Raw genomic sequence first — 25,939 nt, forward strand, 5'->3', positions numbered from 1 at the left:
TATCTCCCCCCAGCAGTGAGGGCCCTCGGGCTCCACCCTCCCCCCCAAGCAGCACAGGGCCCCAGGCACTGGAGACCCAGGGTATACCTGTGCTGCATCCACTCCCCCCCCCTCTTCCAAGAAGTTACAGGTTAGAGGCCACTTCTCAGTTCACCCATCGAGTTATTCCCTGGTGGGGCTTGATAATCTTTATCTCTGACAGTTCATGTGCATATATTAGCATATAATATTAGGGAATACCAGTTCCATGGTGATGGAAGATTAACACTACAGCACAGGCTGGAGTCACAGCAGTCTCATGGTTGGATGAGCAAATCTGTTCCAACCCCTCATTTTCCCTCCATTATAATTTTCTGAGAATTTCAGGAAGGAGTGAATTTTCTTATGCTTAGCATCCACCTAAAAGTGACCTTTTTTGTATGAAAAACATTAAGTCTGATGAGGCATTTTTTTTAGTTATGCTGCTATGAAAAATGTATGCTTCCGTTTTCTAAAAAGCTTGTTAATAATAATGCATTCCCATAAGTCAAACCCAGCTTGTTCAATAACGTCATACAACTCATTCTTGCTGACATGTTTGAAAAGATCTTTTTTCCAAATAAGAGATTTATTCATGTTTGAATTCCCTCTCCTTTTAAGGTAGAGATATTTGGTAATGGTGTATCTCCTAAGGTTTCCCTGAGAACTGTACATCTCTTAACATTTGTTACTATTCATGTATATTTTAGTCTTCATCACGTGCTGTTTCATTTGAAGGTTTCAAGTTCCATGATTATTCTGGATCTCTTCTGGAAGTGGGTTTCACAGTCATGGGCCAGTTGCTGAGAAAACTCTCCTTCCTCCTAAGGTTGATACAGTGGCATAGTGACAGTGGGCAGGAGGGGAGCAGGCATTGGGCCCCGGGCCCCAGAGTCCCATAGTATACCACTGGGTTGATAGCACTTCTGTTCTCATTATGGTTGAAAAGAAAAAGCTCAGGAGGCGGCTTAGATTCTCAAAAAGGCAACGGATAGAATGATAGAATGGCCCCCTTTTACTTTTGTCTCACTTTACACCTATAGTGTAGCTGCAGGTCCCTCTGGGTGATCTCAGAGGAGTAGCAATTGTCCTGGTGACCAGGAAGTAGGAAATTTATTTGACTAAGTCACTCATATGACTACATCTTACAAGACAAAGGTAACATCCTGTTTGAAATCACCAGATAGTTTATTCTTCAATACAGCATCAGATCCCATTAAATAAAACCAAATATGTATTTATTGGAAGTTACAGCAGAGACGATAGAAAATAAAATTCAATCTCTTAACATGAAAGGTAAAGGAAGATTCTGCAAGCTGTTCCATATACACAGGTTAAAGTATAAAATATATTACTTTTCTAAGCATAGCTGAAAGCTGCCTAATGTATAAGAGCTGATGATGTCTCTCAGTTCCTGAATAGCATGTAGCATTCTCTGGGAAGTAACACGCTATCTGCTTAGAGTCTAGGTCACCAATAACCCACATCAGCTTTGATTGAAAAGTGATAACAATTACAACAGAAGTGAACTCATACTAGGTTTTTATTAAAAACTTTCTCCTGTTTCAAGTTAGGGAAATGCATAAAAATTACAACTGCTCTCTTCCCTGTCATTAAATCCATAATTACTTCTATTTAAAACCATAATCTTTATTATGCTTTATTATGCTCTTTCAATCTGAAAAGCAGGATCCTTTATATATACCGTGTATTTCATTAAGTCTCTTTGCAGTGCTAAAAGTTGCATTTGCTGACATTATGAAAGGAGTGCCATCAACGTGCAAATGATCAGCACTCGCTTTCTGTGCCACTGATCATTTTAGATCCCATCTGCTTTACCAAACTACATTCCTTGATTTTGTACTAGAAAAATGTAAACTAAGGGCCCAGTCCTGCCAACACTTTCTAAGCCCAGTAGTAAATATTTGCAGGACTGGATCCTTAAAATTCTTGAGCTGCATTAGGGCTCCATTCAGTTCAGCTGAGGGGGCAGAAATGGGCAAAGATCATTAATTTCATTGAACTCTGGAGTAACTTAGAGCTGCCTAAAGGCTGCTTTACCTTTTGCTTGGCTGCAGTGACACCCAACAGGGCACTTCCTCAGCCAGGGATTACTGAGTATGGTAGAGTTCTGACCATGCCCCGACATAATCCCTGTCTACATCTGCTCTACACCACGTGGGGATTTCCCTACACCAAAGCAATCCCAATGACCCAATTAAACCAGCTTATCAGGTGCTGGGATCTGAACCCATAAGTATTGATAAATATAGGTATCAAAGAGATTCATATTGATCCACTTGTTCCAACTTGACACAATTGGTCTAACTAAACTGCTCCCACACTTTGAAAAACTTCTAGTTTGGATTAAGTTTTGGGTCAATTCTTATTTTGTTTAAAACTGTTCTTCCATCGATGATGAGTTGTAATTAAATTAGGGCTTAGATACCAAGGTGAATGATGTCTCAAATACCGATGATAGGAAGCTAGACTGTAGTGCATCTGTCCAAAAGCCAGAGTTACAGCAGACTTATCCAAGATTTGAATGATATAATCTTTCGCTTGGTACCACCATTCTGCTGGTCCTTATCTGTATAGTGTGTATCATTAGTGTGTGTCTGCCTTCTGAAGGACATGCTGTTGACTATAGCAGTGCCAGTTTAGATGGCACAAGACCAGTAGATTGGGTCTCTTTGTTCACCTGTCATCCTGACGTCAGTGATCTAATTTTATAAAATGACTGAGGGTTATGGCTGTCCTCCTTATCTTTCAACCTCACAAAGCCCAGCCTGAGGGATGCATACAGAGGGGGAGTAAACTAGGACACTGGAACTGTGCAATTCTTATTTAAGATCTAAATACTGAGGAGATAAAAAAGTATCTATCCCTCTTCTCCCAAGCTACAAATTAACTTAGGTGAATTGCCTAATAATGAGTGAGTCTAGAGTGATTTATTATTCAAAATTGTGTGACCCAGATCATAAGCAAGAACAGTGAGTGATCACAACAACTCCAACGTTGAAAAGAAGCCATTTTGCATTTCTAAATATACTGAGCTACAAAAATGTACTGACCCACTTGCGTGTATTTGGAGTTGACCCTAATCCTTTGTTTTCATACTAAGTAGTCATCCATTGAAGTACAGTTCAGACATAAGCCCCATATATACACTCTAATATCAGAGGTCACACTAAAGATTTAAACAATTCCTGGTTTGCTTTTCAGCAGAGGATCTCTCTCATTGTTCCTAGGGAAGAGAACGGCCTTGACGTTGTTGAAGTAAACACTCAGTCCCTCACTGTTTACCACTTGTTCTGCTCTTCTTTCAATAGGTTTGTATTCTTTGTATCTCCTGCAAGGAACATTTTAAAGTTTGTTATTGAAATGGATTTCAGTGATGGTGCATATTTAACATGGCACTGTGAATATATGAGAAAGCCAGATATTCATACCATGTTCTCCTCCATCCTCCCCCACAACTGCAAACTAGGACAAGAGTCAGTAGTGACTAATTCTGAAGGATCTTGTGAGAGTTGCCAGGTCTAGACAGGTTATTAAGGAAAATATAGAGTTCCAGAGAGGACTGAGTTGTTATGCACACAGTTCTGTGTTGCTGTACATCCCACCTTACCACACTGTATTTTGGGACAGTGGCGTTGGAACAATTTTTACAGTGGGGGTGCTCAACAAAACTGTAAACCCTGCTGTACATGATGGAAACTACTTCAAGCCAGAGGGTGCTGCTGCACTCTAAGCACTCCTAGTTCCAGCATCCTATATTGGAGGCAAACACTTGAACTCTTTTCAGTGCCCTGCTCACCATGGAAGCAAAACTGTATTAGCTGTGACTTTGTGTAAATGCATTTTGTTCTGACAAGGTTCTAACATGATTTCCCTGGTGACTGCGAGTATTGTACGCAATCTGCGCTCTTGACTACTCCCTTACTATGAATATAGTTTTATAATCTGCTTCTAATACAATTCACAAACCAAAAAAAAAATCCCTATTCATACAGGCTCAAAGAAACTGTACTAGAAACCGACTAGTAACAACCATGTTTATACCTAGTCGTAGTTACTGATAGCAGGGTTCTGCTCTCACAGTACATAAGAATGAATAATGAACACCGTGACAAGGGACAGGGTAAATGCATGCAGATGGTAATAGAATGTAAGCCTGAAGAACAAGGGTACTTAATAATTAGAAAGAGTGGGAATACTCTTAGCTAGAGCTATGCAAATAATTGATATGATGAATTTAGCCTCTTTTTTGCCTGTAAGCTCTCTGGGGCAGGGAATGTCATTCGCTGTGTTTTTGTACAATGCCTAGCACAATAGGATTCTGACTGGTTAAAGCCTGAAACTGCAATATAAATGTTTCTGTTTGTGGATTGTCTGAAAGCACCTTACTATTTTCTCAAATGTATTTATTAGTTAAAGTTATTTGATTAATAATTTTGATGAATAGTTCAGATTCTGCATAGCATTCATATACATTTTGTTATGAATATTCTAAATCTGAAATTTAAGCTACATTGGTGAGTTTTGATTGGACACATCAGTCACCTGGTGGTATTTCTGTTCTCGGATTGGATGAGTAAAATTTTTAGATGCATGTTTCTAGTATGACTACTTGTGCTTATGATTTCAAAATTTGTTTTCCATTATATTCTTTAATATCCACTCACAATTTGCTGGTTTTATGAGCATTCCAGCCAGTAAACTTATTTGCTGAAATATTTGTGAAAAGCGAACCCAAAAGGGATTCAAACATAGCCAAAGCAAATTCGATTTTTTTAGCCATCTGAATGTTTATGGAATCTTTCGGTCAGTGCCCTGATCTACGTTTTAACTGTTGGAGCCAGCAACTTACTTGTAAAGAAGGAGAGTTACAATGATGACAACCACCACTAAGAAACCTGAGGCGATCGAGACACCTTCCACGGTCCTCGAAGATGACCTTGGAGCTTGAACAACAAGTTTGTTTAAAATATTAGCCTCCTATTCTATACAGTGAGGTACAATTTTACAGCAACACCGTTCTTTCTGCCATGTGACTGTAGAAGGTGCAGTATATTTAGCACTCCCTTCACGCTAGTTGGCATTCCACAAGATTTGGAGTTACTTTGCTACTTGCCCAGTTGTTATGCTACGAAGTGTTTAAATTAAGAGGACAAAGTACTTTATCTGCTCCTAAACCAGAGAATAAGAATTAGCATGTCAATGAGGAGTGGAGTTTGAGGGAGAAGAAAGAATGGACTCTCTCTGGTACCTTTTCAGTTGCCCTAGCCATGCATTCTACTGATTTCCCCTCTCCAGCCCAGGGCTGGACATGACTTTCTCCAGAGAGAGTGATTGTTGGTGATGGTGCGGATTGAGTGTTCTGCCTATGCAATACTGGCAGCTTGGGGAATTAACTCTTAACTCAGCCTGTGATTTCCTCTGTCGCTTTGCCACCAAATTACCAGTCCACCTCTGAGACTGGCCTTAAATTCAGAGACCATTGCCCTTGGATCCAGTCTTAGCCCCAGCAGATCTAGCCACAGAAGAAACTGAATACATAAACACTGTTTATTATTATTTATTTTTGTGATCTGTATTAAGCAACTTAATTCTCCAGTCCGGAGGCTGCACTTTAATCTATGTGGTGAGTTTATTGATGCTGAGTCACACTATTGCTTATTGCAGTCACAACTATGCATATACAGCAGAGTAAACTAGAGATACACATTGATTTGGACCTAATTTATTAATCCATAATTGCTATGTAAAAATATGCAAATAAAGATCTTAAATTAGTGTCAGCAGTTGTCATAATATATGTAAACCATACCATCTTTCAGTCTGTTACTAGGCATGTTTGTATAAGCCTGACAGTAGTACTAGTTTATGCAGTCTTTCTTGTTGAGAGAGCAGGGATATACATGACTGTGTGAATCACATGTACCCTTAGACTGGTTTGGAAAGCATTACACATTTAAGGGGCATGTATACATTGTGGAACTACATCCTATTTAACAGTAATGTTAACTGATGTAACTGATGTAAACTGGACTTTTGTACAGTCATGCCATACACCACATCAATTTAAAGAGGACACCATCCTGCAAAGTACTGAGGGCCAGATTTTCAAAGGTATTTAGGTGTCTAAAGATGCAGATAAGTACCTAGTGAGATTTTCAAAAGCGCCTATGCACCTAACTCCTATTGAAATGAATGGGAGTTAGGCTCCTAGGATCAGGGACTATCTCTTACTTTGTCTTTGTACAGTTTCTCCCACAATGGGGCCCAATCTCAGCTGAGGTCTCTCGGCACTACCATAATGCAAACAATAATAAATACACACGCCCCCCACTTCCTTGTGAAACAGCCTTGAAGAGAAGCTATTCACAGATCTTAAACATCTGTTCCATTTGGACTCACCTCCATTTACAGATATAAGGGCACTTGTGAGGGCTTGGCTTGTATCATCACCCAATGTGATGTTTACGCAGTAGGTTCCGGGCTCATTGAAGGCTCTTCTTATGGTCAGTAAGCATTGATCAGTAACTTCAACAGGGTCACATACCACATTCTGTGGCTCCTGGCATGTGGGATCAGAGACTATTGTACAGGCATCTGTAGGAAGACTGGGGGGAAGTGTGAGAAGGAAAATGAATGTATACCACTACAAATCCAATTCTTAGATTCATTGGGCCTGATTCTCCTCTATTGCACCTGTTTCATGCTGGTGCAACTCCGCTGGAATCAGTGATGTTACACCAATATAAAACTGTCCCAGTAGGCTTAATCTACCATTAAATTAGGTGCTTGGCATATAACTCACGATTTTCTGACTACAGAGGACTTTGCATTTTCCCCACTTCACTCCTGCAAGCATACATCATCTCACAACTATGTTTGGCATCATTTAGAGTCAGTTAATATAATGTTACCAGCAACTGCATTAATTTCTCAAAGCACAGAATCACCTGCCCTCTAGTTATTTCATAAGATCTATTAATTTTGATTCAGTTCACCGGGTGTACAATGTAACTCCTTTGGAGATTCTTAGATGTACCAGTACATGTGGCAGGAACATTTTACTAATTCAAGGGTTACTGTCAAAGTGATTATTTCCCCGTTATGTTGCTAAGACTCATCTGCACCTCTCAGTCCACTCAGATCCATACACTTTCCAGTGGCTAGGAATATTCAATGCTCTTTGCATCCAAGGAATTCCCTTGACACAGGTCTTTATTCCAAATGTCAAAAAACCTGTGGCTAGAAAAATGGCTTCCTCCCAGTTTGAGCAGGCCACTTCCCTTTTTAGTGTGAGTGCTGAAGTCCTTCATCTTTGCCTGGAAAACAGAGAATCGCTTCTGCTCACCAGCTACTGCTATTAGTTTTGCTTAGGCATGTCATTTTGGTCTGAACCCAAAGAACCTGGCACTGATTTCTGTTGATATAACTCACAAATGAGACTTCCATTATCTTTAGTTTCAGTCAACTGATAGAAACACAGCAGTTACCAACTATTGTTCATGCAGCTGCATAAGAATGTGGGTAGCATTCTAGTACCATTCAAGTACCTAATTTTTTAAAGGGGGAAATTAGTGAATACACTTACCTCCCTTCGCAGGTAACAACAAAGTCAACCAGGGAGTTTTCAGCTTGAGCCATGGTCAGCTGGACATTTGTCATCTGAATAATGTTTACCTGAAGGATTCCATCTAAGAGAGGAAACAGAGCATCAACCTGTTAGGTGACTCAGACAAAGACCTGATACAGCAAAAATATTCCACTTAAAATCTTAGATGATCTGTGTTTGAATTATCCTGACTAGATCTGAAGACTGCACATTTAAAAACGCATTAAGACAAGTGGTTTGTTAATGTTCAGCTCAGGTTTTGTCTCTTTACTACACTCCACCTCACCTTATATCTCCCCTCAAAATATTCTGGACATTTTAAGATGTTACAGTACACATAATCTTGCACCCCATACTGAATTGTTCCTCCACTCTAATTTGTGACAGAGCTGCTCAAACACTCCACTGTCATATCTTTTGAGCTTAACAAGTGGGTAACCCAGGTTGTAAAAATGCAAACAATGTTAACCAGCTAACTGTACATTAAACTATGAAACCAGACCCAACCCTGAAGAATAGGTTTTTACAGTTCCTTCTTGTGGTGTTTACACAATAGATAGCAGGTAAACTGAACAAACAAAACAGCCCATATATGTTCAGAACCATATCAATCAATTTTCCTTTTCTCTTACTGATTTAGGCACTTACCTACAATGGAGATAGCAGTTCTATAATATCCATATCTGTAAATATGGCAGCCTCCATCAGGAGTGTCTTCCACTACACCAGCACTGGTGGGAGGATCCAGATTAGAGGGTGGTTTAGTAGTTACTGTTGGATTGAGTGGGGGAAAGAAAGATATTGCTAGTTACACTGCTTAGGAAATATTTTGCACAATATATGTAAATAAATATTTTGCACAATGTTATGGAGACAAAGTCTAAGAGGATTAATTTCTTTCACACCACAAATGAAAGGAAGTCAGATGATTAAAAATTAGTTTTTGCCCTTCTGCCAACTGCACAATGAGTAAATAAGTGAGGCTGTGAGGCAATGCCACCAGAGAGTACAATGCCATGAGATGTCGCGGCAGCACGTGCTGCTGCCAAGGGCTGGACCAAAAAGGTTGGCAGGCCGTATTCGGCCCACGGGATGGATGTTTGACACCCCTGAAGTATATAAAGGCCTTTCATTGTCCTGGTCTGTGTCTTGTTGCATACAATATAAGGTTTTACATTGTTCTTATCCGTGTGATGTGTCATTTCATACACACATTGTTTACACTGTTTGGGCATTTGTATGTATGACTGTGCCTTGCTACCTGATATGAACTACATCCACTAGAATGAGTTAAAAAAGTTGTGTTCATCAAACACCTGGTCCAACACTCATAAAAATCAATTGAAAGGCTCGTACTTACTCCAATGGGTGTTGGAGTGAGCCCTAAATTATTATATGAGTATGTAAGGGATATTTGGTATCAATTAGCTTGAATGTGGGACTATCTTCATTTGCATGGTAAGGAATCATTCTCTTCTAAGAGGTGCTGAAAACAGTCAGCCAGCTAATGATTATATCCAGAAGAAGGTGGTCAGATACCTTTCTGGGACAACACACACAAACTTGCAGGGAAAGACATAGGTAGTTAGAGCTGGCAATATTATGCTTTGTCAGGCTTTAATCTTTCTTAACCATACGGGCAAACAAAGTTTAGAACTTAGCAGCTCCACTCAGCACAGTGATTAATTTAGCTAATGAATACTAAATTAGCCTAACTAGTGAGTTTCGAATAAGCATCTCTTTATTTTTATTCAGATCCAAAGAAACAAATAGCTAGACCAGAATCACTACTACAACTCCTTTTCACCGCTCTGATGGTTAAAAGGGGCCATAAATCTGCATTAACAAGCCTCCTGGAGAGTCCCTTTATATAGGTGGTATAGAGTCAGTATAGAGGCTCTAAGCTGGTGGCACTCAACCTTTCCAGACTACTGTACTCCTTTCAAGTATCTGATTTGTCTTGCATGCCCCCAAGTTTCACCTCACTTAAAAACTACTTGCTTACAAAATCAAATATAAAAATATAAAAGTCTCACAGTACACTGTTACTGAAAAATTGCTTACTTTCTCATTTTTATTATTTAATTATAAAAGAAATCAATTGGAATATAAATATTGTACTTACATTTCAGTGTAAGTATATAAAGCAGTATAAACAAGTCATTGTCTGTATGAAATTTTAGCTTGTATTGACTTTCCTAGTGCTTTTTATGAAGCCTGTTGTAAAACTAGACAAATATCTAGAAGAGTTGATGTACCCCCTCGAAGATCTCTGTGTACCCCAGGGGTATGCATACCTCTGATTGAGAACCACTGCTCTAAGCCAATTCTCTCCTACCTACTAATGTAAGGAGCATGTCTGGGGAAGGAGGGTGCATTACTGGAGAGTCATCAGCTCTGGCTACCCTGGCTGGTGGAACAGCACCTTGAGGCCATGGGCAACTAGGGGAGGCTGGTCTAAGAGGCACTGAGGGCCAGCCCCAGGATTAAGGAGCTACAAAAGTGGCATGAAAACAGCTTTGCCCCCTTCCCTCTCTGGTCCTGGGGTGAGTGCCACTCAGACAGACCAGAGATCCTACACCATTTGGTCTGCACTCTGTTTAATCTATGCAATTTATTTTTCTTTCATCCCCTCCCCACACTCCCCTCCACACTTGCCCCCACTCTGTGCCAACCAAACTTTTATTTAAGGTAACTGGAGTTGGATGTGGTGACTTGATGTTGGGGGTTTGCCACTGGTTTTCTACCTAGGAAAGGAGGACGTTGCTCTGTGTCCTGAGGGAAGGCTGTCAGGAGGAAAGGGGGAGTCAGACAAGGCAAGAGGGTTGCAATCCTTTACTCAAATGGTGCTGTGTGGCAGTTGGCTGAGGTTCATGTGTGCGAAGATGAGTATGAGCAAATTAGTCCCTGACATTGTGAATCAAGCTGTGATAATCATAGAAAGTCACTTACTAGGAAATTTTTCTAACAATCTACACAGGAAGAGATATAAACTTACTAGCAGGAGTGGTTGACTCAGTTTTGTTTGTAGCACTGGTTGAGTTTTGAGTTGTTGCCCCTGTAAAAGATCATTGTGATAATTAGCACAGTCAAAAATACAACAGCAACCTTCTGCAACCTTCTATTTGGTATAAAGAGTTATTCTGGCACAGTGCTGGAATAGTTTGTGTGAATCACACACATTTGGTAGTCTCCCACTAAAAACATCCACATCTTAGCTCTGGTCTACACTAGAAAAATAGGTCGACTACTACATCACTAAGGGATATGAAAAATCCACACCCCTTAGCGGCACAATTAAGCCAACGTAAATCCTCTTGTAGACAGTGCTAGGTTAACAGAAGAATTCTTCTGCCACTGCCTCTTGAGGAGGTGGATTGCCTATGCCGATGGGAGAACCTTTCCCATCAGTGTAGGTAGTGTCTACACTGAAATGCTACAGCTGCCGCAGGTGTCCAATTGTAGCATTTCAAGTGCAGTCACCTGTCTGTAAGCAAGGGAAGGTAGACCTGCAAAACATGGGCAGATGAAAATGCTTTTTTAAGATTCCCAAATCAATAACAGAATAAATTATACAGACAAATGACAGATTCAGTTTTTTCTTAAAGTAGATACTTTTCTATTAATCTACACTGGATTGAAATATAAGGGGGAAATTGTGAAAAATGTTGACTTCTTTTCCATTTTTTGATTGAGTCTCAAAATTTTGGTGAAAAAAAATGGTTGACATTTCAAAATTTGAAACATATTGAACAGCTCAACTTTAAACTGTAATGGTTGTGGCTTTATAACTACCAAAGTTGGAGCTGCAAAATTTTGCAAATACAAAACTTCTATGAGATTATAAATCAGTAACTGTATAAAGGTTAGATTTACAGAAAAAACAAAAAAATTCTTACGAGCTTGATTCTCATTCACACTACTATAAAGGCTTGTCCACACTAGGAAATTGACTGGAATGCCTGTTGCAGAACAAGCTGTTCCGCAGTAGCTATTCTGGAACAGGTGTTGCACTTTCAATTCACACCCTACCTTATTTTAGCATAACTTCCCTGGGGTAAACAAGTCCAAAACTGCTCAGTGCTGCTCTGGCAGTGTCGAGGGCCTGTAAAGTGAATGCACATGTAATTTAATCCCCTTTGAAGGCCCATTTACGCTGTCAGAGTAATGAAATTGGTTTTAGAGTAAATGAGAATTAGGCCTTTATATCTGTAACTATAGACTACATATTTATCCTGTTATTGATTCAAATTCTTAAGTAAGTGTATAGTGTGATTACAAAAGCTTTATAGCTCCAACTTTAATGACTGTAAAGCTTTTAAAGGTAAATAATTAAAAAAAAAACCCAAAATGTTGGTCTATTAATGATTATTATTAGTTTATTTCCTAATATTCCTATTGATTGGCAGACTTACCTGGTGATGTAGGGTATGATGTGGTAGGATATGTTGGGGTAGGTGTTGCTGGCCCACAAGGTACAGGAATAATAGCTTGGACGGTCAAATTCAGGCTGAAGTTTCCCTGCAGAGTATAGGTGTGAGTTGAAATAGGGTTGTTAGATAGAAATGAGCCACTGCCATCTCCATAATCCCACTTGTAAGAGATAGCAGAATTGTTAAGGTAGTGGCTAGGATCATGGATCTTGACATCAAATGTGATAGGAGAATCCTTGATGAAGACGAAGTCTGTGGCATTGCGGTCATTCTTCTGGGACAGGTTCACAAATAAAGGTATCTTGTCTGCAGGAAAAATGAAAGAAAGTGAAGCAGGTGTGTACGGCTGCAAATAACAGACTGCTTCACAGCCCTCAGACTGCAAAGGGTCACAGAGGGAGACACATGCCTACATCATGTTAACTGACAGGCTTAATTTCTTTAATATAGGTTTCTTCTTTAACTCACTTTTCATTAGATTACAATAATAAAGTGAAACACTGCAACCAGGCAGTGAGTCATGTGCATCTACTGAAGACTCTACATCTGGTCACCTGGAGGTTCCTTGTCCCATTTATATTGTTCTATACCTGCCATTTGGTGCAATCTGATGCATTTAGAAAGCAAAATATTTGTTTTGCAGTAGTATCTTTATTGCACCAACTGTGTTTCTAAAGGTCCTATTGTAATTTCCTAAGGATTCCCCCCCCCCCCCCCAATCACTACAAAAGATGAGGAAAAAAAGCTCTTGAAACTCAATTCATTAAGGAGATTTAGTGAATTTGGGTTGAGGCACATTATAGGATCTCATCCTACGACCACTGAAGTGAATGACAAAACTCCCATGGACTTCAATGGGACCATTTGTGGCAAAAGGGGCTATGCAGCATGAACAAGGGTGTCAGAAATGTGGCATTTCATGAATAAGACACTTCACCGTTGCTATTATTTTATCTGAAATTGTCTAGATCACAGAAAAGGAGAGCCTGAGAATGAGATATAGTGAGCATGTCTCATACTCAGTGTGCAAGGATTGGTTTGTCTATTCCTTTTGTGTGAAAGGATCCATTGACTGAACTGTTGCAGTGCGTGCATTTGTGTTGATGTTGGTGGGTTACTTAAATTTAAGAGACAGGCAGAAGGAAGGGATAAAAATAATCCCTGGGATAGTTTATCCAGCAGCATGCAGAGAAAGGTGATGAATTTTATCCAGAGGAAGGGTCAGGAAGTCCCTCCAATTTCTTTCCTTTGAAATATTAGTACTAGGGATGCAGGTGGAATGGAGGCAAAATAAAGGCCAATTTGGATTATGTCCATAAATTTAAACTTAGATTCACATTCTGTATGAAAGATAAATTAGTTTATGTACACCACACATTTCTATTGCTTATTCAAATATTTCAGACAAAGAACAATAAGTAGAAATCGATCTTAAATTTTATTTGGGACAAGTCAAATTGCAGGACAGCATGAGGTAAGATGCTGGAGTATCAGATGTATAGCTAAAAGTGTATAGATAAAAAAGTCTTTATTCTCTACAGGGTTCTGGATAAATATTATTAGCATAATTCATTCTCATCCCTATTTATATATTTGCAGTGTTAATATCTATAGTTAAGGGCACATTTTTCAACTCTCTCTTAACAAGTCTGCTATGAGGATTTATTACATACTGTTCAGAGTAACCTACTAAAGATTTCCCATTCAAGTTAAAAGCATTGCTTGTTCCAACCTCTTCTTACATCCCTCCCCACTCTCCTGGAGAGCACTTTAGTTGCATTTATGTAAAATCCCCAGTACAAACAGTGCCAAGTATTTAGTTTTGCTTTATTCCAGCACACTCACCTGTCACAACATAGATGCCACTTGCTGTTGCGACTGGAACATATGTCCAATGACCTCTTCTGTAAACGGAAACCACCATCATCTGTTTGCCCAGGGTGATATTTGTTGTGTTGATGGAAACAATTGCTGAAGAGCCTCCAGTTTTTTGGTAGTACTGGCCTGTGAACAGGACATGAACTCTTATTTTCCTCTTGTAACCAGTTAGAAGAAATTTTATAAAGTGAAGCAGCATTTCAGTGACATTTTGGATTGTCTAAATCAGCGTGTATTTTATGCTTATCCTTCATTTTTGTGAAATTTACTTTTCAAACATTTCATAGACTTTCATATCATTATGATGTTCCCTACCACTACTTTTTTTTTTTTTTGGTTTTAGCAAAGCAACCAAAAGGCATTAGAAAGATGTGCCTGCTCCCACCTACCCAAGAAAAGGCATTTGCCAAGGCAGCTTCATCTTCCCAGTGCAACTAAATTAGATTAATATCTAAAATAATAATTTTGCCAGTCAAAGTTAGAAGCCTAAGATTTACAGTATACTCAATAGCAGAGATGGGCCAATTATTACACACCCTGCAGCTGGAAGCCACAACCATGCGTGGAACAGAGCTATACTCAGTCAGTTTAGGAGTGCTAAAGCTAAGTGCACATTGCACCTTCTTCCTAGAGGTGAGGATCCTTACCTTCCAGCTAGTTTGAGGATCAACAGGTACAAGATCACTCCTGAACTGGAGACTCTAACTTGGTAGTGCTAGTCACTAATCAACTGGCTTCCCCCACCTTAACTCTTTGCCCTAAAGATTTCCTCTAAAGGTTATATTCAGATTGCTATTGAGAAGGGAGTTCTTTTCAACAGCAGTAGCTCTGTGCATTTACAGTCTTACAGAACATGTCACGGTAGTATATGGCTTCCAAACCTCAGAGGAATTAACAGAGCAGCTGCTATTCTCTCTGAGCAGCTTGGAATGTGTTTAGTATTCTCTCACTCAACAACTCTTGAATTCCTCTTTGGGAATTCTAATGCAAGGCATTAAGGAAACAAGTTAGGACACAAAACCAAGATACATTTTACTGGACCAACCAAGTGTATGAAACAAATAGACAAAGTTCCTCCTTCTCCAGCCAGGATGATGAGGGAAAGGTCTCCCATCTGGGAACACATTATGGGTATTGTTGTTTGTGCAGTGTTCCGAACCACAGTCATCAATCCATTTAGTCCAGTTGTAGACATACAGGTCAGGAAAGCCTGAAGAATCTGGGTATAGAAATAGGTTACAGATTATTAAGTGGCAAATTTATATGTTTTTTTAATATAAAAGTGGAATTTTTCCCCTTCTTTGTTTCTATGGGGCTCATCCATGGCACCGGAGCTCCTCATACACATTCATTAACTTATCTTTATAACAATTCAGCGAGACAGGCAAATGGAAGTACTATTATTTCCATTTTATAGTAGGACACGATGGCACAGAATGCTTAATGACTTGCTCAAGGTCACACAGGAAGTCTGTGCGAAAGCTGGACATAGAATGAAAATATCCTGAGTTCCAGTCCAGTGTTTTAAACACAAGACCCCTTTTTCCTGGCACAGTATTAAGATGGATTAAGTGCAAGCTCACGTTGTGAATCAATTAGGTGTTCATGAAACTCTCTGGACTACTGTAAATAAGCAAATAACATGGACTGGATTATGTAAAGATGTGAGCTCAGTCAATGAAAAATACCCTATTAACATCAGTGGAGATGATCATGCCCAGAGAACTTAGTCCACCAAAACAGTACATTTATTACTTTTAAACCACAATATTGCTTTTCAGACATTGGGTTTTCAACATTCTTTCCATCATTTAAGGTGTATAAAGAAGGCCAAAAAAGCTTTTTATTTTAAAAAGATATATTTTCCCCACTTGTTTTTTATTTTTGAAATATCAGGAATGTAAGATTTGCTCTTCCCTGGGAGGCAGCCAGATAAAGATATTTTTAGTGTACTCTAAACTCCTTATTGAAAAATCTCAGTTTTATAAACCAGGTTAGAAAAACCTATATGCCTGTATTCAGTCCAGTGATTGGGCAAACTTGCAGCTCATCTGAGTAGCAACAGTTTTTCTGGGAGCCAGATTAAAATACTCCATTTTATAATGGAGAAAAAAATCATTTAAAGTTCTTGACCATTATATGTAGTGCATGCAGATGGATAAAAATAAGTCCATCATGTTCTGAACAAGGACTTTTTGTGCGACACAAGTGACGCATTAATGTAGTTCTCAATTTAACAGTGATAGAACTGCAGCATGCAAGCAGAATGCTGATGGTTTCAAGTGTTCATGACACTTTTGTAGACCACAAGTGCACCAATTCCCTTGCCAGACTTGTTCACAATGCATGGGTATTCTTGTTACCTACCATTCCTGCAGTTGCTGTCATATACTATGTTGCTGTCATTATCTTCTTTCTGGCATCTGGGAAACTGCAGGGTCACAGTAAAGGTCACATTTGATCCTATTAGAGCCGGGCTGTCACTGGTCAATCTGGCCACAACCTTTCCTCCTGAAGAAATTAAGATAAGGTGTGTGAGTAGCTATTACTTTCATTCATGCGCCATTTAAACAAAAGCATTTAAAATCAATCATGTTAAACCTGTTATAAAGACTAGAACAGCCAGAGCCCAGCTGCATAAACTGGTGTAGCTCTGTTGGCTGCAAAAAGAGCTACACCTACTTACACAGGCTGAGGAGATGACCCTAAGTGTCTCTATCACTTCTTACAACATACTACGCTGCATTGTAGTGACCTTCCTGAAGACACTCTTTTGCACCTCATTCAACCAGCGGAGATACTGACTGCTCTGACTATCTAACCAGAACAACAAAAATTGGAAACTTTTTACTTCAATAGTTTGGAGGAGACCAGCTGGAAATTATTAGTATGATTGTTTTAAAAGTGCTAAGTGACTTCGGAGCACAAATCTCATTTACTTTCAATGGGACTTGTGGTCCTAAGTCATTAAGGTGCTTTTCAAAGTCTCAACCTATACCAATAAATTAGATTTAGTGGGCTAAGCTAGTGTAAATCAGTGTAGCTCCACTGAAGGCAATTGAAGTCAACCGTTCTCTAGACATTCCCCTACTATACACTAGAATCACATTTGTACACAAAAGAGGCAGTATATTCCAGAGGAGAGCTCTTTTGTCTCTATCAAAAGCACTGGCGTACCGAGGGGAGGATGGGAAGGGGCCATGCCTCTGGGCACTGGCCTGGGGGCATGGCACTGGCCAGCCTCTTGGAGGAGGAGCCACCCCCCGCTGTTGCAGGTGGCCAGGGGGCTGCAAGGTTTTGACAGCCCCAGTGGCCACACCAACCCCAGCTCAGGCCTGCCAGTGGCCAAGGGCTCCCACTGTGGGGGGAGCAAGCATTCTCCTGGCCCCTCCGCCCCCGCGCTGTGCACAACAAGGGAGACGTGGGGACCAGAGCCTGTCCCGCCCCCCCGTCTGCCGCTGGGCGGCCCAGGAGCATCTACTCCTGTCACTCCCGCTCCCAGCCGCACCCACCATCCCCTCAGCAGGGGGGAGTGTGGGGCAGAGTGGGAGACAGGCCTGGAGAAACCCCCCTGTGGGACACTGCTGTTGCTGCCACCAGCAGGGGAGGGGCGCAAATGTAAGTATTGGCCTCTGGGCACCAGAGACCCATGGTACGCCACTGATCAGAAGGTGTAGCCTTTAGTCCTGGGGCTCATAACCAGTGATGATAAAACAATGCCATACAAAGTGCTGGTTTTTCAGAGAAAGTGTTAAACTGATTCAGTGATGCCTCTTTGGGGTGGAAGTTGAAGATCTGAATCTACTGGAATTTTTTCAAAAAGAACAGGGGATTATCCCAGTGCCTTGGCTAACGTTCCTTTTCAATAAACCATATTTCAATATCTGAGGCTGTGAATTATTACTGAGCAGTTTTTGTAACAGCTGCCATAGCCGCTTCTTCAGACAATGTATTAGTACTAGTATCTAGCTTATTACTGTGTCAAGCAACTTTGGGATGCGTACAGTGCAAAACGCACTCTTTATAACTTTCTGTTCTATCCTACAGAATTTCTGAATACATTTCCCAGAGCTTTAGGGTTGCATATCTATATCTACCTTTCCAGCAGTCGTTCCATCTAGGATCTCCTTTGTCCCAGAAAGGATAAAGCTTTTCATTCCACTGATGTTGATCAGGAGACCAGCCATGTAGCCTCTTATGGGACCTGACATGAGAAGATCCTCCATGGTTCATCACATCTCGAAACTCTAGATAGAAATATGAACAAGATAAAATACGAATGTTTCTCTTGCTCCATTTCACAATACTAAATTCTTGTACTGAATGCAAAACTCTTAATCAGTGGAAGTGCTTAGAATGTTATCATTATAAACAAAGCTTATGTCTTCCAGTCTATTGACCATGGAAACTCATCTGAATTTAGGCCATACATATTTCATCCTTTCCTTACTTTAGTACATGTTCAAGTTATATGAAAGGGTACTGAAAGGTATCAGATCACATGGATGAATACTTTCCAGCCCTTCTTTTGCTCATTCATACTTTCTCAGACCTTTTTTCAGTGGATTATAAACCAAAAAAGTTATATGTAAACTGTCAACAGGTGATTGTTAAAAGGGACATTAGGAAATGTAATTGTGAGCTATTCAGGCCTCAGTCCTGCAATGAATTCTATGCAGGTGGACCCCAGCACCCTTTAAAGTCCATGGGAATACACATGAACAGAGGGACTGCTCATATGGAATGCATTGCAAGATTGGGGCTTTGCTTATAGTTTAGTACCTAAGGTATCTGAAGCATTCAATAGAAAAGTGTAATGTTTCTGTTGTGGACATAAAAGCACAAGCATTTAGGGACAAAATCAGAAAGGCTAAGGCATAAAATGAGTTACACCTAGCAAGGGACATAAAAGGCAATAATAAGTGGTTCTATAAATATATTAGGTGCAAGAGACAGATGAAGGCAAGTATAGAATCACTACTTAGTGAGGAAGGAGAGCTACTAATGGATGACACTAAAAAGGTGGAGGTGTTTAATACCTATTTTGCTTCAGTCTTCACTAAAAATGTTAATTGTGATCAGATGCTAAACACAATTAATTTTAGCAAGAGGGAAAGAATACAAACCAGAATAAAGAAAGAACAGATTAAAGAATATTTAGATAAGTGAGATGAATTCAAGTTTGCAGGACCTGAGGAAATTCACCATTGGGTACTTAAGAAACTAACAGAAGCAATCTTGGAACCATAAGTGATTATCTTCAAGAACACATGGAGGACAGGTGAGGTCCCAGAAGACTGGAGAAGAGCAAGCATAGTACCTGTCTTTAAAAAGGGGAACAAAAAGTACTTATATACCAGTCAGCCCAACTTTGTTACCTGGAAAGGTACTGGAATAAATTGTTAAGCAATCAATTTGTAAGCATCTACTAGGATAACAGAGTGATAAGTAATAGCCATCATGAATGAGGCAAGAATAAATCATGCCAAACCAACCTATTTTCCTTTTTTGATATGGTTACTGGCCTAGTGAATAGGGGGAAAGCAGTAAATGTGATATATCTTGATTTTAGTAAGGCTTTTGACACAGTCCCATGTGGCATTCTCATAAGCAAACTAGGGAAATGTGGTCTAGATTAAATTACTATAAAATGGGTGCATAACTGGTTGAAAAACATACTCAAAGGATAAGTATTAATGGTTTGCTGTCAAACTGGGAGGTAATATTTAGTGGGGTCCCTCAAGGGTCTGTCCTGGGTCCAGTACCATTCAATATTTTCATTAATGACTTGGAAAATAGAGTGGGAAGTATGCTTATAAAATTTGCCAATGATGCCAAGGTGGAGATTGGGGGAGGGGGGGGGGGGGTTGAAAGCACTTTAGAAGACAGGATTAGAATTCAAAATTACCTTGATAATTGGAGAATGTGTCTGACATCAGCAAGATGAAATTAAATAAAGCCAAATGCCAGGGGCATGCACAGAAATAAAAAGTTGACCCCTTTTGGAAGGGCACATTCTGTGCTCCTGCCGCAACTGCTGGGCTGGAGAAGCTTGCTCTCCCTGTCCACCCCCACTGGGAAACCTATACTCCCCCCTCGACTGACCCCTTCCTTGCCTGCCCCACCCCCAGAGGCTCTGCTCATTGCCCTGCTACTATTGGTTAGGAGAATTGTCATTCCGTATTGTCTTAGTTACTGATTGGTGGAGGCCGAGAGGGGGGTGGGTGAGCTCTGGAAACTGCTGGCTCCTGGAAGAGGTGATCCAGCTGCCCAGTGCTGCAGCTCTGCCTGGGGTTGGGCATGCAGGAGGGGGCAGGTGTCACCCACCCTAAGTGGTGACCCTGCCCCGGGATGGAGGAGCTATCAGTTCCCCACACAGCTCCGGGGGCCGGAGCAGTTCTGTATCCCTGCCAATTATTGGGGGGGGAGGGGCATGCCCCTGTTTGGCCCTCCTTGAGCACGCCCCTGCCAAATGCAAAGTAGTACACTTAAGAAGGAAAAATCAAATGCACAGCTACAAAATGGGGAATAACTGGCTAGGTAGTAGTGCTGCTGAATAGAGTCTAGGGGTTATAATGGATCACCAGTTGAGTATGAGCCAAAAGTGTGATGCAGTTGTGAAAAGGCAAATATCAGTCTGAGGTGTATTAATGGGAGTGTCGTGTAAGACATGGGAGGTTATTGTCCCACTCTACTCAACACTAGTGAAACCTCAGCTGAACTATTGTGTCCAGTTCTGGGCACCACATTTTAAGAAAGACGTGGATCAACTGGAGAGAGTCCAGAGGAGAACAACAAAAATGATACAAGTTTTTTCATGAGGACATGTTAAAAAGCTGGGCATGTTTAGTCTTGAAAAAAGAACACCCAGGGGGGTGGGCGGGCGGTGTGGCAGGACCTGATAGTCTTCAAGTATGTTAAGGACTACTGCAAAAGAGATGGTGATCAATTGTTCCTCATGTCCACAGACGGTAGGACAAAAAGTAATAGGCTTAGTGTGCAGCATAGGAGATTTAGGTTCTATAGTAGAAAAGACTTGCTAACTGTAACAATATTTAAATACTGGAAGAGGTTACCAAGGCAGGTTGTGGAATCCCCGTCACTGGAGGTTTTTAAGGACAGGTTAGACAAATGCCAGGGATGGTCTAGATATAATTGGTCCTGCCTCGGTGCAGGAGGGTGGCTAGATGACCTCTTAAGGTCTCTTCCAGCCCTATGTTTCTGTGATTCTATCAGTGGATATGGCATACTGTGACTCTTCTGAGGCTACCCAGGGCTTGGAGGCGCTTTGCTACCATCTGCCTTTAGTGTGAGGAAACCTTGTCTGTGCCTGCTGTGGGTCAAATCCCCAGTGCCATCAGACATGGTCAACACAAGCACTGCCCCCTAAGCTGTGTAGGCCTGTTGTCCCTCTATAGGTTAGCAGTTGGCATACCTTAACCTTCAAGCCCCCTGAACATCTCCCTGGAGTGTCCAGCCACTGGTCCTCTGAGCACTTGTTTTTCTGCTTCCAAAGAAACAATACACCTCCACCTTACCATTTCCACCTCAGGTCACGGTTGTGCTTAACACTCAGCACTACGATATGTTTACAGTGAAATCTATTATACAGTTTTTTAACAAAGCAAAGAGGCTCAAGTAGTAGGAAGTAGAAGTGTTGGAAGCACATGGTTACATATAAAACAAAATCATAACACGCATGCTAGAGGGTAGATTTCATTAACAAGATACTCTTATGCAGTGACTCCCAACTTTCAAAGTGGTCCGCTGCTCCCCTCCCACTGGCTGCAGAAGGGAGCCGCTGCCTAAGGACTCAGGCAGCGCGTGTTGCCGCAGGGCTACAAGACTAGTGCAGGCTCCTTGCTGCAGACAAAGGGATAGGAGATCAGAGCTTCCTTCCCCCTAGCTGAAGCAGGGAACATGGCAAAGTGCTCTGCCTGGGTCCCTAGATGCTGGGGTCCCTGCTGGAGCCAGTGGGAGGGGAGCACTGATCTCCCATCCCCCTGGCTGCAGAAGGGAGCCACTGCCTAGGGACCCAGGTGGAGCGCATGGGTCTACAGGATGCATGCAGCCAGGGGAACAGGAGATCAGCAAGGAGGAGAACTCCTTCCATCTGGCTGCAAAGTGAGGGGGTGGGGGTGCTGCTGGCAGAGACTGGTGGCCCTTCAGGGTTGTAAAAATGATATCTGTGGCTCTCGAGCCAAAAAGGTTGGGAACCACTTCTCTAATGTCTTGTGGAGTATTGCATACCCAGAATCCTTGCAGCACTCTTCAGCTAGGCTGACTGTGACCCTCCTTTCATGAGACAAGTATGGCACGCCATCCATTTGCCTTCTAGATAAAGGATTTCTTGTGCCTCTTTGCACCCCAAGATGTACCAGAACAATTCTTTGTCTTCATTCATAAACAGGTCATACCCTTGCTGTTTTTTGTTCTTGTAGAATTCCTCTCTTATATATTTCACAATGTCTTAGTTTACATCTGGCTCAGTGTGCAAACAGGCATACATTGTGAGGTATACAATACAGAAATGGCCAGATATAGAGAAAGGTGTCATTTACTTCCTGATGACCTGCCTTAACTCCAAGACCTTAAGAACGTAATTTTCAGTATAGATACATAACTTCTTTGGTATTATCTGTACATAAGCTTCTCAGTGATTATAACAACCAGTGGGCTGCTGATTCTCAGTAGAGACCTCATACGCCATCCTTTGGTGAACTATTATGCAGATATCTGACCCAGGAGATCCCTGTAAAACCTTGTGCACCCCCATGCCCTCTGGCAGTTGGCACCCCGGGGACCCCAGGACACACACATCTGTTAGCTGTTTAAAAGAGACCAGAGCATACTTCCCTGCCCCAATTCAAGCTTTGGCAAGAAACATTTTATATTCCAAAGTTTTAAGATCATCTGTACATTTTTCTAGTTGCTGTCCTGTATTATCTTACCCAGCTGGAGAGAAGACAGTTTCACAGGCATTTCTACCATATTGCAGAAATTCTCCTTATCACTGGACATACCACTGCAGTCGTGAGATTGGTCCACTTTATAAAGAGAAGGACTACTTTATGGATGTATCACCCAGAAAGCCATGACTAAAAAGATGAAAGGCTAAATTAATTCTAATGTAACTGTGCTGAGTTTAATGGAAGCTACACCAGCGATGAATTTGGCCTAGCAAGTCTCTATTCACCAGCTGGCTGGTGGTTGGGAAGGGACTGGCTGAAGCTGTCTTCAAAAAGAGCCAATTTCAAGAAAAGGATTTCTCTCAGAGCAGAATTAGAAAGTCAAATTATTTATGTTTTACCATTAAAAAAAAACAATTAGCTTTTCCTAGTGTGCCAGTTCCATTAACATGGCCCAGCTGAAAAAAGCTGAAAACCCTTTCTCCTCATATGTCTGCTTATGATAGGGTCACATTCTTTCACAGACCCTTTAGGAACAATCTTTCCATCACAGCTACTTTATACAGTGAGAGGCCAAATACCGTAGAGTAATTTAATTAATAGCTGGTAGAAACATGCCAAATACGGCATTATAGTGCAATAGGTGGGGTCATGGGCAGAAGGCCATCTAAAGCCTAGGGGCTTTTATTGCTCTTTATACAACAATCAGAAACATCATATGAACCAGTTGGTTATTGGGTGAGCTGAGCGGCCATAAATAAGGCAGCATTTTTGACACAAACCCCAGGGGAGTCAGAGGTTCCATAATTTTCATGTTTTTATTTTAAAGCTCTATGATTTTGGACATTTCAGGTGTTTGGATGTGATGGCAAGCAGTTGAGCAGTTTCAGAGATCTGTTAGCGTAAACTGTGAGTAGCATTACAGGTAGAGAGAGCAGGAATGCTTATAGTGGTGTGTTATGCACTCAGGAGTCCTGTCATTTCTCTGTGATTTAGAAGCGGCACAGTGCAGATATAGTTGGATTAAGTGGTGTCTGCACAACACTGTGACTCCTGAGGCGGAGGCAGGGAAGCAATGCTGAAGAATAAGTAACAGCTGCTTTTTTCCCTTCCAGTCTTACTGCACGCTGAAGCTGCTGCTGCTGCTGCTGGATTGGAGTTCCCTTTGGACGGTCCTGTGTGCACCGCTCTCTGTGCACAGCCAGCGCTGCTGCTAGCCCCTCCCTGCTGTGTGGGGAATTGTGTCCTGCAAAGTCGCTAGGAGGGAGCAGTCTTTGACCTCGGAAACATGCCAGGGCTGCAATTGTGCCTGGCCCCTGCAAAGTTGGTAAAGGGCTGAGGAAGACTCCTGGCACCCTGCCCTCTTCATGCACCTTCACTACGGCCAGTCACAAGCTCACGTTTAATATTTGAAAGGAATTGTCATTGCCTAACAGATAATATTAAACTTTTGGCATTTGCTCCATGACTGGGCCGTGGCTTGTATGGTTTCCCAGGACAAACCATCAGCCCTAGTCATAACTTTGAGCATCACAAATGCTAACTCACTAGGTAAGTTCCTATGGCATTTCTTCACTCTCGTAATTTGTTTATTTCAATCAAATGCAAGAAGTTTCACAAGATTTTGGATTACAAGCCCACGGCATTTTCCAACCTGGCATCTACTTCAGCACTCGTTCCTCTAAAACACATGGAAGTGAACTGAGGGGTAAGGAAAAAGAACCTTTAGAGAAGCTTTTTTCATCTGCTTAACTAGACCCAGCCTTCATAAGCGTCAGTCACTGCCACATCTGGAGCAACTCAGTTCAAAGCAGCCAGTCGAATAATAAAATCCAAGGAAGTGATTACTATTAATAATGACATCATATTTTAGTGCTCTTGAAAGAGAGGAGCTGGCACTCCTTGTACCCTGCTCCCCACTCAGCTGGGCTCCTTTCCCTGAACTTGTACGCTGTTTCTGACGGAGAGATGGGAAGGTGAGGAGAAGCTCCACTTTCCCTGAGACAGTGTGTTGCCCAGGGAGGCCAACTGAAGCGCCGTCCCTACCCCTAGACCCTATCCCTGAGCCAGTGAGTCAACCTAGAACTCCTGGAAGATCAGCAATAGCTCATTCCCACCTGGTCCTGCCCCACTGTACTTGAGAGGGTCTGTCCGACCTGGAAGAGACAGAGAGTTCAAAAGAGGCTTAATTCCCTCTCCAGGATCCACAGCCCTTTGTCAGTGTGTAGAGGAAATAGGTTTCTCCCTGAGACCCCTGTTTCTGAATTGGTGAGTCACACCCAGAGCTCAAGGTGGGGAAATCAGCAGAGGCTCACTGAACCTCCGTCATTGACCTGGTGTGTCTCATCTGAAGGTGAGGGGAGGTCAACAGAGGCTCAGGACCCATCAACCCATGCCCCTGGTGTTCCAACAGGTAACAGAATAGCTTTCCTCCTAGCTCAGCTCAAATCATATGTGCAACTCCAGATGCAGATAACCCCCAGCTGGATAGGCTGCAGCCTGAAAGCACCCAAAGCCTGAGCTGCAGCGACCAAAGAAAACATTTCAAAACAGCAGCACGGTTGTGATCACACCATCAACAAATTAAACCTGGGCGGCAGGTCGGGGGGGAGATGAGGGGAAAGAAGCAAGGCACTCACGTTTGGCAGCTGCATGCAGAACCCCTTCAGCCAGGAGCAGGACTCCGAGGAGGAGGCAGAGACCGTTCATGGTGTGTGAGCGTGTGTGGATGCTTGTGTACATGGTGAGCAGACAGCCCACAACTCCTGCCCAGGGTAATTCTCTTCAGAGGAGAAGTGAGAATAATGTTTATCTGCTGCCCTCCTCCTCCTCTGCAATTAAATGGAGGCCCCAGGGCTCATCATGTGATGGCATTAAGTAGAGATGCATGATTTCTTGTCTTCAACTCAACTCCCAGCTCATGTGCCTATGACTCACTCCTCTCCCTTTTTAACCATCACTGGTATGTTTTAACAGTCACTGGCATGCCATTCATCCCACAGGCATTCGGATACCAATTGTTTTCAGCTTTTGTAGATGTCTGTTTTCAAATTAAAGCCATTTCCCTCCAG

General features: G+C 41.7%; 1 protein-coding gene across 1 annotated transcript; it reads right to left on the reverse strand.

Annotated features, from left to right (window-relative positions):
• Nucleotides 1–968: 968 nt before the first annotated feature.
• GPNMB (glycoprotein nmb) lies at nucleotides 969–25,669 on the reverse strand. The gene is made up of 12 exons (XM_067562072.1): nucleotides 25,508–25,669; nucleotides 18,057–18,206; nucleotides 16,327–16,470; nucleotides 15,005–15,178; nucleotides 13,927–14,085; nucleotides 12,064–12,387; nucleotides 10,647–10,706; nucleotides 8,297–8,419; nucleotides 7,628–7,730; nucleotides 6,442–6,647; nucleotides 4,892–4,985; nucleotides 969–3,370 (listed from the first exon to the last, which is right to left on the reverse strand). Exons 1-12 carry the CDS (start codon nucleotides 25,608–25,610, stop codon nucleotides 3,217–3,219), a joined length of 1,794 nt encoding a protein of 597 aa, XP_067418173.1. The 5' UTR covers nucleotides 25,611–25,669; the 3' UTR covers nucleotides 969–3,216.
• Between the last annotated feature and the right edge of the window lie 270 nt (nucleotides 25,670–25,939).

The sequence above is a fragment of the Emydura macquarii genome, unplaced genomic scaffold, assembly GCF_026122565.2.
Source record: "Emydura macquarii macquarii isolate MOO-44397 ecotype Brisbane River unplaced genomic scaffold, CSIRO-AGI_Emac_v2 contig_2422, whole genome shotgun sequence".
NCBI classification, from domain to species: Eukaryota; Metazoa; Chordata; order Testudines; family Chelidae; genus Emydura; species Emydura macquarii.

Excerpts from the sequence above, each read along its gene's own strand:
- GPNMB (XM_067562072.1), bottom strand. The coding sequence starts at position 25,610 with ATGTACACAAGCATCCACACACGCTCACACACCATGAACGGTCTCTGC. Across the intron at positions 7,731-8,296 it reads AACTGCTATCTCCATTGTAG|ATGGAATCCTTCAGGTAAAC; the intron begins GTAAGTGCCTAA and ends TTCCTCTCTTAG. Across the intron at positions 3,371-4,891 it reads GTAACTCTCCTTCTTTACAA|GAGATACAAAGAATACAAAC; the intron begins GTAAGTTGCTGG and ends TGTTCCTTGCAG.